Raw genomic sequence first — 13,894 nt, forward strand, 5'->3', positions numbered from 1 at the left:
CATTCAACAGCAACATACTCATCTTGATCATCTGCACAGCTGTTTCTCAGGGCTGCTGCAAAAGCTTTTAATAAATTGAAATGTGTAAAAAAAATAGCAATTCTCACTTTATTACCAACAAAGAACAAATATTATTTTCCTTTTCTTGCTGTTAATAACCCTTCATTGCTCTAAGGGTCACCTTTATAGTTCTGCTCTGAAGTTCCCTAGATTCAGGAACACAGAATTCAAGCAATGTTAACCTACACATAATAATATGTCTTATTTACATTTCCTGTCCTTTTTCCCTCCTGAATCCTCTTATATGTGTGAAAAGACCACCATTAACATCCAGGACTGTAGATACTACAAGATCATGGAAACTTGATTTGCATGCACATGAATGTAAGGGCAGAATTCACACATACGCTATTTAATTCCATAAAGTCCTTGCAGTTTTAACTAGAGCTGCCTTTGGTCTCTGCAGTCTGGGATGCTTTCTCCCCATGCTTTGTCTCCATTAATTCAGCATTTCTTATCTAATTGAGCTGCTGATTATGTATGGGACTCTTCACCAAACCCACCACCGTATGCTGAGATCAGGTTCTTAGCTCCACTGAAGGCTCTAAATCTAATACAGACATTAGATTGCTTTAAGTATTTTAAGCCATAATTCTATCACCTCTTGAGCACCGAGATTAAACTGATTTTCCTTCGCCAGTATAGAGCTCACTGTTTCTTCGTTATATTTGCTGCCACCATTCAAGTTATTTATAGCTCACAGTATAGACTGAGACATGGAGCGAAGGATTCCTTTACAAATTGCCTCTGCTCCCACCATGACGCTGTGATTAATATGACTCAGCATTCGCCAGCCTGCTGAACTGATTGATCCCTGAAACTTCAACCTTGAACATAGAAAACCAAGTTCTCAATCCAGATTTCCTAACACAGTACCTCAAGAGTCTCTGCAGGAGCAGAAGAGTAGTTCACCAGATACAGCAGGGCCTCTGAGTCACACAATAGCCTTTGCCCTCCTACCACTTTGCCCATTCTCTTGAATGTCACTCACATTTAATGCCAAATGCCAATTTTCTGAAATAAACTCTGGGAGTTTAACAGACACCTCCTCTTGCTCTATTTCACAACAGCAATTACTATGGCCTATTGATGCTCAGTAGAACTTAAGTTTGTCTCATCTTTTACCTCGGCTTACTTTTTCCACATTATCAACTGCCTGTTTCATTGCTGAATATTAGGGTTATTAACTTAGGGCTTTAGTTTGCAAGTAAGGAGATTATTTTATAAAGTAATTTAGCAATGATCACTTCTACTGATCTCTGTGGATTCCACTGTTCTTGGACAGATGTCCAGATTTCTAAGCTTCACACTGACAGCCCTTTGTAATTTTCCTCTTTGGCATTTACCTTCTCCTTTAATCTGTCCATTCTGTCTGGACTTTGCTCCGTTGAAAACTAAATTCTCACTGGGCTCATTAGAGAAACTTCATACATGCCAATATTTCTATTTGGAGTGTAAGTCCACCATAAAATTCCTTTATTCCAAAGAAAAAAGGCTTCTTTTGATGAGGAGACTATATCTAACAAACATGTATTAAATGATAGACCTTTGAATATTTTTGAAGAAAAAAATGCTGTAATGGAACTATAAATTGCATACAGTCTTTCTGTTTTTGATGTCTTCAATATCTTTTTCTCTATGGTTCATTAGGGGAGTACAACTGATAATTTCTGATTTATTTATACAAGCTCTGATCTTAGTAATGAAAAAGGAAGCTTAAAACATGTGAGAGTATGCATAGCTAGTTGGGAAAGTTTTTTTTTTTTTTTTTTTTTGGAACACAATGAAAAGAACTGGAATGTTCTGTCCTGATGATACAAGAGATTCTTGGGTTCAAATTTAAAAAAAAAATCCTGGTTCTGGTATGGTCAGAACTTAGATGATACAGTAATTGCCTGCCCTTGGAATATTTTTTTTTTTCCTTTTAGGCTGCCATGTCCAACTTTGATATGATAGTATTTGCTTTATTTTTTTAATGTTTTATTTTGTCAAAAAAGCCTTTGTAATATTTTCAATGATGTCTTCCAGTTTTGTGTGCAGCTACTTACAAATGTACATACAGAAAAACTAGTGACTTGATAACAGATACGATTTTCTGAATCTGATATTTATATGCTATAGAAAATACATTTCAGGTAATTCTTAGTACTGGATGATTCATTCTAGAGATCTTGACTTTGTAGAGTGGGTTTCTAGAAATGCCAGTTATGACTAGAAGTCTGCCTCATCAAGGAGTTTTGAATGTAGTGTCTTTATATAGCATTTTTACCCTGGTGGACTTAGGTTACTGACCCATACATCATACACAGTGGCATAGAGAGAGGATTCCCAGAAACTTATATAAACCCTCTCCACTCTTGATTAAAGTAATCAAAATGACTCGAAGCTAATTAAACATGGCCACTTCTTATTAGGAGGAATTAGAAAAAGTTTTGAGTCAATTTTCTTACTAATGTTGGTATTTCCCAAAGCTGTTGTATCTCTCTAGACTCTTCTATTTACTCACTGAACATCAAACAAAGACAACTTATCTTAACATTTTGATGCGTGTCTTGTTGCACAGATGTGGTCAAAGATAGAATACCCATGTGGCTCAATGTATAAATATATATATATATTGTAAAAATTAGTTACTTTGTATACTTTGTTTAACAATTTCCTTCTAGATCTTATTTTTAGTAGACATTCATCTCTGGTATTTGAATGGCTTTGCATTCTTTTTTAATATGAGAGAGTTCCCACTTAAAGAAATCTTCTATTCTTTGATGCACACAATATGGTGGAATACATTCTTGTCATTAAGTATGTATGAACCAAATGTTTTTCTTGCATATATCCCTAGAATAAATGTGTAAAATATGTATGTTTAAGGTTCTTGTTCAAGTATTGCAAAATTTCATTTCAGATATGCAACAATTTATTTTTAAAAGTGTGTGTTTGTGTGTGTTTGTGTGTGTGTGTGTGTGTGTGTGTGTGTGTAAAACTATTTGTTTAACATGCATGCATTTTTCCTACTCACTGAGCTATAGTACTTGTTCCAGAAATGCAACAATTTATATACGCATTCAAGTGCACAAAAAACTTACTATCTTTGGTTTGTGGGGGCCATCTACTTTGGTGACCCACTTCCCATACAGGCATGGGGTCTTTCAGCAATCTCATGAGATCTCCTATAATTGACTCTTGGTTTTCAAGCAGTCACAGACGTCTACCAGCCAGATACTCTAAATTTCCTTTCTATCTGCTTCTACAGCTCCTCTCTCTCCTCCCTTGTAGACAGTGGGAGGTGGGGCTTTTCTCTAGCTAGAAAGCTCTTTGATCTATACTGGGCCACCTTGATTAACTGTGTGTCCATCAGGACTTGTGTGCATGGTTGGGTGGACCCTGTGGTGGTGTGACAGAAGGCTAAGTTATCTTTCTCTAGTTATTCATAGTTACAAAGATAGAAAACTTCTTTCTTTATCCCACCTCACTCCTACCCAAGACTCCATATTACCTTGAGAGTCCTAAGCATGACCTTTTGCTGAATCATATCATATGGCTGTCACAACACATGGCTATCCCTCCAAATTAATATAAAATTTAACCAAAGCCTAATACTCGAATCAATAATGTTAAAAGCATAAACTGTGTCTAAGTGACCTAACTGAATTATATTTTTTATCGCCCTTACAATTTCTGAGTCAAATTAGTTATATAGAAAATGTGCTTTTCAAAGCTTTTTTAAATTAAAAAAATGGCTGAAGGTTGAAAGGTTATAAATACGTAATAAATTAAACATATCAAGAAGTGCGTGTGCCACCTTCCTGCAGGGCAGGGCTGAGGAAGGCCTCCCATTAATCCTTGAGTCTATTTTCTTTTAAGGAAAGTTTCATTCTTCCATCTTCTTTTGACAGCCCCTTACTATATAGAGTAGGAAGGACAGAGTTCTGACACCAGTTATAATATTCCACAATGAGCCAGGCTTTCTGATGCCCTTTAATCCACACCTCCAGAGACAGGAGGATCTCTGGGAGCTGTCCAATCTGCTTTACATCAACATAGAACATTCCAGGCCAGCTGAGGGTACATACTGAAAACATCAATAAGACCAAGTACACTTTAGTAGTTTTGTTATTTGTCTTGAGGTATGTTTGTCAGTATTTGCGGGGGGAGTACATTATTAGAGGCTGGTGGGCACTAAAGAAATCTGTTTCTTTTGTAGATTCTCATAGATTCTCAACCTGTCTGTTAACAAGTTGTACAGGTCTAGCATTACTCAATCCTGTAGAGAGTTTGAACTCTAGTTGATTAGAGTGACTATTGTGACAATAATTGAAAGCAAAGACTTTAAAATTAGATGACTACAGCAGCTCACAGAGACATGAGGACATCTCGAAAAGTCTGTCTCCTTCCCAAAATGTCCCAGTGTCCGGTTAGGTTGTGTTTGTGTACATGAAAGGACTTCTGCATCCTGTGTTTAAGGATCTTTAAGAATATTATTCTGTAGTGGTGCTTTTGGTCATGAGCAATCCTCTCTCACCTCAGGCATGAAGGGTGGTAGATGAAGTGACTGTTTTCAAACCGATGAAGGCACAAACATACACAGTCTTTCCAATCATGTATGTCTTCTTCTTGGCATTCAATATATGTTAGGGAAAATAAAAGTGAGAGGAGTATTTCATGGATACAAAATGTCATCTTATTAAAGAAGCGTGATTAGTTATCATATAAAAATAACTATGAATGCTCCTTTAAGACTAAGGATAGCTGGTCCCTGTAACTGGTTATCTATACCATGACAGATATCTTAATTTTCAAATGTTGAAATTCATAACTCTTTAACCACTGGTTCCCAAACTTTCAGTTTGTAACCCTTTCTTGTGCTCCAGCAAATTGCAACATCTTAAGTAGACAAATATATTCAGTTTCAATAAAATAACACAGTTGAATTTTTGTTGCTACTTAACAACTGTAATTTTAATACTGTTGGAGCATGATGGAAATATCTGTGTTTTCTGCTGGTCTTAAGTAGCCCTTGGATAAAAAGATGATCCATCCTGAAAAGGGTCCACAACCCACAGGTTGAGAACTGCTGCCTTGTACTTTGGCTTAAGACCTATCTTTTAATCTTCAAAACTCCATGTTCTGCTATCAAAGGCAAATGAGGCTCTAATGATACTATGTGAATCGTAAACCCAGCTTTGGATTTAACAAAAGAGTAGATGTGAACCTTTCCCAACACCCAAATAACAGGTTTTATGCCAAGGCTCAAAGTGGAAGGCATACATTCAGAATACTTGGGTCAATGGGTGTTACTGCTCTTTTATGGCTGGGAAATTGCTTGTTTTCAGAGTTAATCCCTCTCTCTTTCTTCCCCTTCTCTGTCTGTCTGTCTGTCTGTCTGTCTGTCTCTTTCTGTTTCTCACTTCTCTCTCTTTCTTTCTCACTTCTCTCTCTTTCTCACTTCTCCCCCCCCCTCTCTCTGTGTGTGTGTGTGTGTGTGTGTGTGTGTGTATGTGTGTGCTGAGATGTACAATATGAAACAAAAAGGGAACCAGTCTCCTCATCATTATCCTCTTATCCTGCCCCTCCATTGTTATGAAAAAATCATTTTGATTCCAAATGCTTATGTTACAAATTGTTTTCTCCAAAATATAATTGTCTTCAAAATTTATGGTTGTGAGCATCAGCTGTGGTTATCCTGGCAGAAAATTTAGGGGCAACAAACTTAACACTTTTTTTTAGATACTCTCTATATTTGCATTTGAAATGTTATCCCCTTCCCCCACCCTGCTTCCATCCCCCTCTCCCTTCACTAGTCTTCATAAAGGTGTACTCCCTCCTAATCACCTTCTCCACCCCATTGCCTTGGCCTTGGAAAAACATGCCCTCTCTGGACCAAAGGCCTCTTCTCAATTGATGCCAGACATTGCTATCTTCAGCTACATATGCACCTGGAGCCATAGGTGCATTAGCTGTTAACTTTCTTAGTCTTTGCAGGGTTATCATAAGCTTATGGGCTTGGTGCATGACATAGCATGCAAATAGCTTTCTGTGTTTGTAGCTTTGTTAGATGCATGAACAGCAGCCTGGGATCTCTTTGATAAAGCTTTGGTAAATTCAGCTGGAGGTGTCTCAGGAGGCAAGCTAAACATACCAAATAAAATGTATATTGAGAAACCAAATAGCTTTAGATAAATTCATAAGAAATATCTTTTCTAGTGCTCATTTATCTTTTAACCTATGTTGTGAAGCTCTGAAAGTTGTTATTGTCTATTCTTCCATTTCTTGACTCATCACAAACACCAGAGTCCTCTCTTTATTCTTTAGAAGAAATACACCATATGAAATACTCTAAACACATCTTTATGTTTTAAAACCATAAATGTACCAAACACTGCTGTTTTCCATTTTAATAATTTTATTGAATTTCTCTTGTGATATAAGCATATCTGTAAGTTCAATTAAACATTGAGTGACTCTGATTTCTTCTTGCTTCTCTTCACCATGACCATAACACTAATCATAAGCATCTTAAATAGTAGATTGCAACTGGACTTGTGTCTATTGCTAATGAAAAGAAATTATGATGTACACTTCCCTGGGTCCACTGTACAAATACTAAACAACATAATGCTGAACACTAAGTGATAAGCATTCTTTTCCCTCAGAGACTGGATCCCCCATCACGGCTTCATGTATTGGACTAGGTAACTCCAAAACACCTCCACCAGGGCAAGCAGGAAAATGTGTTCCAGGATACAATGGTAAGTCTCAACACTGTCAGTTTAAAATGTACACTGTTAAAGAATTTGGCATTTCCTGATATCTAGTGTACAAAATGTATTTGCCTTTAAGAAAGTCATACATTAGACATGAGTTCCTCAGTTTTTGCTATTAAAATTAATGCTATTGTCTTTTAATGACTTGTTTTCTTGGAATAGCTAAAAGAGCAAGTGTCTTGTAAGACTATGAATTTGAAATTATGATATGTCAAGTGGGCAGTACTTACGTATATCATTCCATTTTTGATGACTCACATTTAATCTAGAGATGTTTCAAATATTTAGAAATCAGTAAATTGAAATGCATAAAGACTACACATCATTGCTATAGTAACAATAGTAATAGATGTTTTTAATAACATATAAATTATGGATTTTTTGTTTCCTTGCTTCATTAACAAAAAGCTATAGCTTATTCCATAATTTAAGAATATTGAAAAAGTTCTTCAATCTTGTAGGCTAAAATTAAATGCAGAGTAAAGGACTTTTAATAAGTATAATTTTTTGGGAGATATAATGACAATAACATATCACCAATATTTGATTTCCTATTCATAGTAACACTCATTATCGCTAAATAATTTCTGCAAGATTTCCCTCTTGTTGCAAAAATTTTCACTTTTTATCATTGTTTACTTATGTCTAAATGCCTATTATAACTGGATGGACTTTCTTGGGCTGCTGAACTGCGATGTAATACAACCAAGCAGTTACACCCCACAAGACAAAATAAGGAATGAAACATCAGTTACGGGTGTTGCGAATATTTCATAGACCCCTTGTGAGCTTACCTCGTCCACTTTAGCAGCTCTATGGCTGTTTTTCTTGTTAAGCTCAAGTGTATACTCTCACGTTTGACTTGTTATTGTAGGATGATAGCTGTTTTATAAGTCTGTACAGTCTCTGACTTCTGCTATGTGAAAATGAGCCCATCCCTCAACTGAACAGTTGTGCCCTCATTTTTTGATTAGAGAGAGAAAACTGGCTTTGTGTTGAGATATTTTGACAGGTTGCCAATTGTGGGCAATGTTAAGCATATTTCCCTTAGTATATCTGTTCAATTCTAATACCCAGTTGTAAGAAAGAGTTAAGCTTTGCTGCCTCCTGGAACTTTAATATAGAAAATTCTCATTATTCAAAAACCACTGGCTTCCAGATATTAAATTACTGTAGTCTTGGCATCAGGGACTTTAGGACTGATATACTTTTGGTTTGTTTAATGTTATACAGAACTTTGAAAGTATAATACAACACACAGCATTATAGTAAAAAAAAAAGCTACTTTGAGAAAGAAAACCTTTCTTTGTAAAGAATCCATGTGGTAATATATTTAATTTTATACCCATTCTCTATATACCACATACCACTACAAGTAGAAGACATTGCTCCTATTTTATAAGTAGAAAACCAGAAGCAGATAAAGCAACATGGCCTGAGGCATGTAGTTATTAGGATGCTGTCTTGCAATTTGATGAAACACAACTGAACTTGGACTGGTTTTCACTTATGACAAACTCATAATCTGCAAAACACAGACATTTATAACTTTAATAACTGTCATTATAATGTTTTCCAACAGTGCTCTCCAGAAATACAAAGAAAGAAGTAATTAATTTAATCTTGGTTCAGTGCCTTTCTGCAGAAATTACCTTAGTGAATAGAACAACAGAAGAGACTTCAGAATCTAGATGATTGCAATTTGTTTTTATGTGATGTGGTGTAATTCGGACATCAAATAAACTATTAAACATTTTCCATATTCTATCAATACATCATGTAAAATATTTTGATAAACATTTGGAAACATTAAATAAATGGGTATGCTTGCTCTGCTTTTATTATATGTATATTTGGCTGTATATTACAACATCCTTTAGTTTATAAAAAGATAAACATATGGTTAATATTCTTATACCAGTATAGGCACATTAATGGAAATAGACACAAAAATGAGATTACGATGCTATTAAAAATATGTACTTTCTTTAGAAATGTCCTTATAAAGTTTATGACCTTGCTATATGTCAAATGCTTGCATCTTTTATACTTTTATAGAATATGTTTAGCCTTCTTATGTGTCTTTATGGTATCACAGAAATAAAAATATAATTTTGGGCTAGAAATTTTAGGACTGATTTTAGAAAACTTAAGAAAATATTTAATGTTTATGGGCTAATATCTGTGTTCACAATTGTGTTTATGTTTGTGTTCATATTTTTCTTTTTAGTTATGATTTTGGATGACAACATGCAAAAACTGAAGGCTCGAAGCTTAGGAAATATTGTGGTAAAGTAAGCAGTTCTTTATGTGACCATTAAAAGATAAAAAGTTGGATACATTTAGGAACAAACTGATTGACTGCATTACCATTACAAGTGATGAGTTGTGTTTTGCTTGAAATTGAAACACAATTGTATTTGAAAATGAAAGCCCATTAACAGATAACATAGTCAGATAAAAATTAAAAATGGTATATTCTGCTATTTTATATGAATTTTTCCTTATTAAACAAATTATGTGTAGATTTTATATAAGAAATATATAAAACCAAAAGAACCATTTCTGCAAACATACATACAGGTATAATTATGCTGCTAGATCAGGTTATAGTTAAGGACATATACATACAAGCACTGGTATATTTGTGTATGCAAAGGCATATAGGCATGCAATAGCATTTGGTGGGGAAAAAAAAGGATTTCAAAAGAGAGCAAGAAAGCTTGTATGGAGGAGCTTAGAGAGAAGGAAAGGAAGGAAGAAGTGATGTAATTATATTATAATCTCAAAAATAATAGAATAATAGCTAGCAGTAAGTAGCTGGTGTTCTCCACTCTTGCTCAGTAGCACAGCAGTAATTTTGCAGGGTTCAGTCCAGATGACACAGCAGCCATGCTGGATCCATTATGCTCCTGAATGACTTTAATGCTAACTTCTTCCTGCTTACATCTTGTAGTGAATGCAGCACTCGGGGACTTGAGTCATGCTAATGCAAACTACCCACTGTTTCAAATATTCTGCTAATATTTGAAAATGCATATCTGATATGTATAGATTTTTATATTTGGTAGGGTTAACAAATACCTATGTTTTCAACTTCTATATTCCATACATTATATCACTCCTTCCTTGCTTTGGTATTTACATCTAAAAAAAGCATTGATGTAAAACAGCTCAGTGTTTTGCAGTGACCGTATCTTATAAATGTCATGTTTTATTGTGTTGACTACATGTTCAACATTTTATCTGTATCATTAAGCTTGTGAAAATAAACTCTGTGATGCTCATAAATTACTTCAGGTCATATATTTTTAAAGCACGTTGCATCATTAACCGGTTTGTGATTGACTATGATTGTCCAATTTTGACAACCAGTTTATATTTTTAACTCATAAAGTATTTTATTTGCTATGGTTTTCTCTTAATCATGTGTTCAAGGCAGTTTTTGTCCTGTCCTTCACATTTTTATCTCCATGATAAAATTTAGTTATTTTGGCACTTTTATATATTGTATTGTATATCTCTTTGGCTTCATCTTTTCTCATCTTTGGATTATATGTCTTCAAAGATATTTAACTGCATGTAAAATTATTATATCAACAGTAGTATAGTATTAAAATCCTGACAACAATAAATACCACAATCTCTCGAAACATTCTTCACCACTGCCTCTTTATTTTTATTTATTTATTGTAGGCTGTGGGCATCACTGCCCATTTAAATGGCAAAAAAATGCTGAAATGTGAATAAAATATTTCATTTTTACTGATTATAAAACAGTGTAAAGTTAAGATAGTAGAATCTGAAAGGAAGTTGATTAGTTTGACAACTACATAATATGTGACATTTAATAAGTGACACAGGCTTCCTTGTGGTTTTGATCAACAGTTTTCACACCTTTCTTGATGTGTCTGAAGTGGCTGGCTTCAACAGGATGAGTCCTTATGAGTAAAGAGTAGCACATGTCAGATCTACAGCAATATTTGTCCTAAAAGTTATTTCTTCTGAATGCATTTGATTATATTCATCTTCAGATGGTGCAGGGTTCCTTTCTTTTAATAAAATACATTACTATAAGTTTACTTGAAATGCTTTTATGTGAAATATTACTTCATGCATAATTATGTTGTGCCTCACAAAATATAAGGAATCCATACAAAAATTTTAAAAAGCTAAATCATGTTGTTTTCAAACAAGGTCAACCTCATTTGACTAGAGTATAGGTCTCATGTTCTTGTCCATAACTACGTAAGGATTATGTTACGTTTTTTATGTGTAGCACATTCAAAAGGATGAAAAATTTATTATCCCAGGTTCTACTTGCATTCACATTTCTTCACATCATACTTCATTCCTGGGCACACATCCATAGAACTCTGTATCCAATCCTAGAAATGGCTCTGTCCTGTTTACTACTGTTCTATTCGCTATAGAAAAGATCTATCATCAACCTATATATCAGTCAGTAGATGAATATGTAATGAACGTTACACAAATATTCACATACACATACATACTCACACATACTATAAACCACTGAAAATATTATACATCTTTAAATCAGTTTCCATATCTCCATAGTTATGTGATCTAGTGAGTGTACAATGGAAAGAGAAGGGCTTGCTAGAGAAAATAGAAGCCAATTTGTGGGTGGATGGTAACTTAATTTATGGAAGTACACTGTTTTTGGAACTTTAAAAGAAACTTTCTAGCACCATACATTTTTATATAATCTAACTTTAAATGAGTCATCTCTGTCAAACATGACTTTTTTTTTTTCTCACAACCTCTGAGGTAAGATTTGAGTCTTCCATGGCTTTAAAGCATTTAATATGTCCCCTCATTCTAATTACTGGTGGCTTTGCTCTGCATAAATCCAGAAGAGGTAAAATACAGTTGTATTATCCATAAGCTCTAATTTTTCCTTATGGCTATTAATGTTATTTAAGTCCTTGAAGCTAAGATGGATCTGACCTAAAATTATTTCATGCTTAGCCTGATGCCAGGGAAGAATGGATAGTATTTTCCCTCTGCAGCCACAGGGATGTTAATAGCTACATTCTCAGTTCTATACCTAATTACAAATGATAAAGATTCAATGTGTCATGGCATGGTAGAATTTAATTTTTCCTTTTGCTCAGTGACGGAGCAATATATTTGAAAATAAACTATACAATTATATTGCATTTGGATACTAGAGGAGATCAGAAAAGGAAGTACAAAAATATCTCTTTTATCTCATTAATAAAACAGCTTTGGGTGATTTTGTTAATAATTTCTTTTTATCTGTAAAAAGGAAAAACCAATAACTTTCTTCTATATTCACATTTCACTAGCCCCAGCTCTCAGTCATCAGCTGGAAACATTTGTGAACTTCAGGGCTTGCTCAACTTGTATTTGTGGAGTTTTTCTTTTTTTTAAAATAAGACCCCTCCCTAAAACTTGTTTGTACAGCCTCATGTTTAGAAACAGTGGTGTGTGTAGGGGAGTGGGGGTAAAACAACTAGAAATAAGCCCAAAAATCTTGGGGTAATGTTAGTTTCTCTGTTTTTTTTTTTTTTTTCATTTGCTGTATGCAAATTATAGCATTCTAGAAGTCATTCCTATTTGGATAACTTCATCAGCAAGGATTCTGGTGATGCCTAAATTACTGCAAGCCCTGGGCTGAAATAAGCATTCCTATTTCTTTACTGCTTAATGACAATTCCTTTCATTTATAGAGTTTTCATTTCTCTTAGAAAAGAAAACTTCATGTCCACGTGGCTGTTAGATAATTCTTTTGATTTTTGAAGCACACTGCAGCCAGTTAATTTAGTGCAGCAGTTATGGTGTGTGAGTTGTTATGAATACAAAATACTCATGAATTTTAGAAGGTGCTCCTGTAATTGCATCCAGGGTTCCAATGTGCAGAAATAAAACTGTGAGTCAGAAATTTCCAGACAACAGACTGCAGTGCCTTTAAGATTTTAACGGCCTTTGTCTCCCTTCTGAATGCTGGACTCGCAGTTATTAGAACCATTGGTCTCTGACTCTTCTTCTCTCCGAGTGCGCATTTTTCTGACCAAGCCTATTGCTTCTATGGGAAGTATGGCTTGTCTGCTCCCTGATGTGCCTTCCAGATCTTGTCCTGGGGCAGCGGTTAAACGGCAGGGAGTTGTGTGGAGCTGTCCAAATGGCTTTTCGTTCTCTGTCTGCCAATTTCTCACTCTACAGATATTGAACTCCTGACGTTTAATGATGTTTGTTCAGGTCGTGACATCTTTACAGCAGTTACTCACTTACTGGCTCCCGTCTAGGGAAAGTGCCAAGATTGTTTCCTTTGGGGGTATTCTCTGACAAAACAAGGATGCCACAGGGTTATGATTCTGCTATTTTATAAACCTCAAATCTAGGTTTTAGCATGATCTTTATTGGCCTTGTAATAATACTGTGAGGGAAATTAAAAGATACCTCACTTCCTCAATTTTGGCAAACATGCAAACAGTAGCACCAAGAGTGACATTGCCAGAACCTACATAGTCTTTTGTTCATGCAGATGGAAGAAAGTGTTTTGGACCCTCTCTTCTGAGAATACAAAGTAAAGACTCTGGGTCACCTAACCACCACTATGGGACTAACATAGTGATTCACTGCAGAACTCTTCAGGAAATAGGAAATAGGTCTGCATTTTGAAGCCATGAGTTTCTGCATAGAATAGAGAATAAACTTTATAGTTCAAGAGGACTAGGAAGCATCAGGAAGCTTTGTACTTCAGTTGATTTAGGAAGATGCCACCATCTTTGGCAAGTGAAGTTCTTGTCTTTTTTTTTTTTTTTTTTTTAATGATTTCAAAACACTCTGGCCTCTTCTCACACAGGAATTGTTGCTGCCTTGGCTATTCCTCTTTCCCCATTCCGTATGGTCTCTTTGAAAAGGGTATTATTATCTAAACTAAACTACTAATTTAAAATTAGAGAAAAAGAATCTAATTTCACTCTGCTTGCAAGAGCTAAAGAAAGCATCACAGGGTAGGAGAATTTGAAGAATGAGAACAGAAACTAATAAGATCATTGGAGTATTATTTCAGCTCT

General features: G+C 35.0%; 1 protein-coding gene across 2 annotated transcripts in view; it reads left to right on the top strand.

Annotated features, from left to right (window-relative positions):
* ACSS3 (acyl-CoA synthetase short chain family member 3) overlaps positions 1-13,894 on the top strand; it is a gene marked incomplete at its 5' end in the record, with an annotated part of 191,582 nt that overhangs the window by 146,518 nt on the left and 31,170 nt on the right. For both annotated transcript variants that reach the window (XM_080935711.1, XM_080935710.1), the window contains 2 exons: positions 6,714-6,809; positions 9,055-9,118. In XM_080935711.1, coding sequence (XP_080791837.1) covers positions 6,714-6,809; positions 9,055-9,118 — 160 coding nt within the window. The remainder of the gene's footprint in view (positions 1-6,713; positions 6,810-9,054; positions 9,119-13,894) is intronic.

Source organism: Micromys minutus, assembly GCF_963924665.1.
Source record: "Micromys minutus genome assembly, chromosome: 22".
NCBI classification, from domain to species: Eukaryota; Metazoa; Chordata; class Mammalia; order Rodentia; family Muridae; genus Micromys; species Micromys minutus.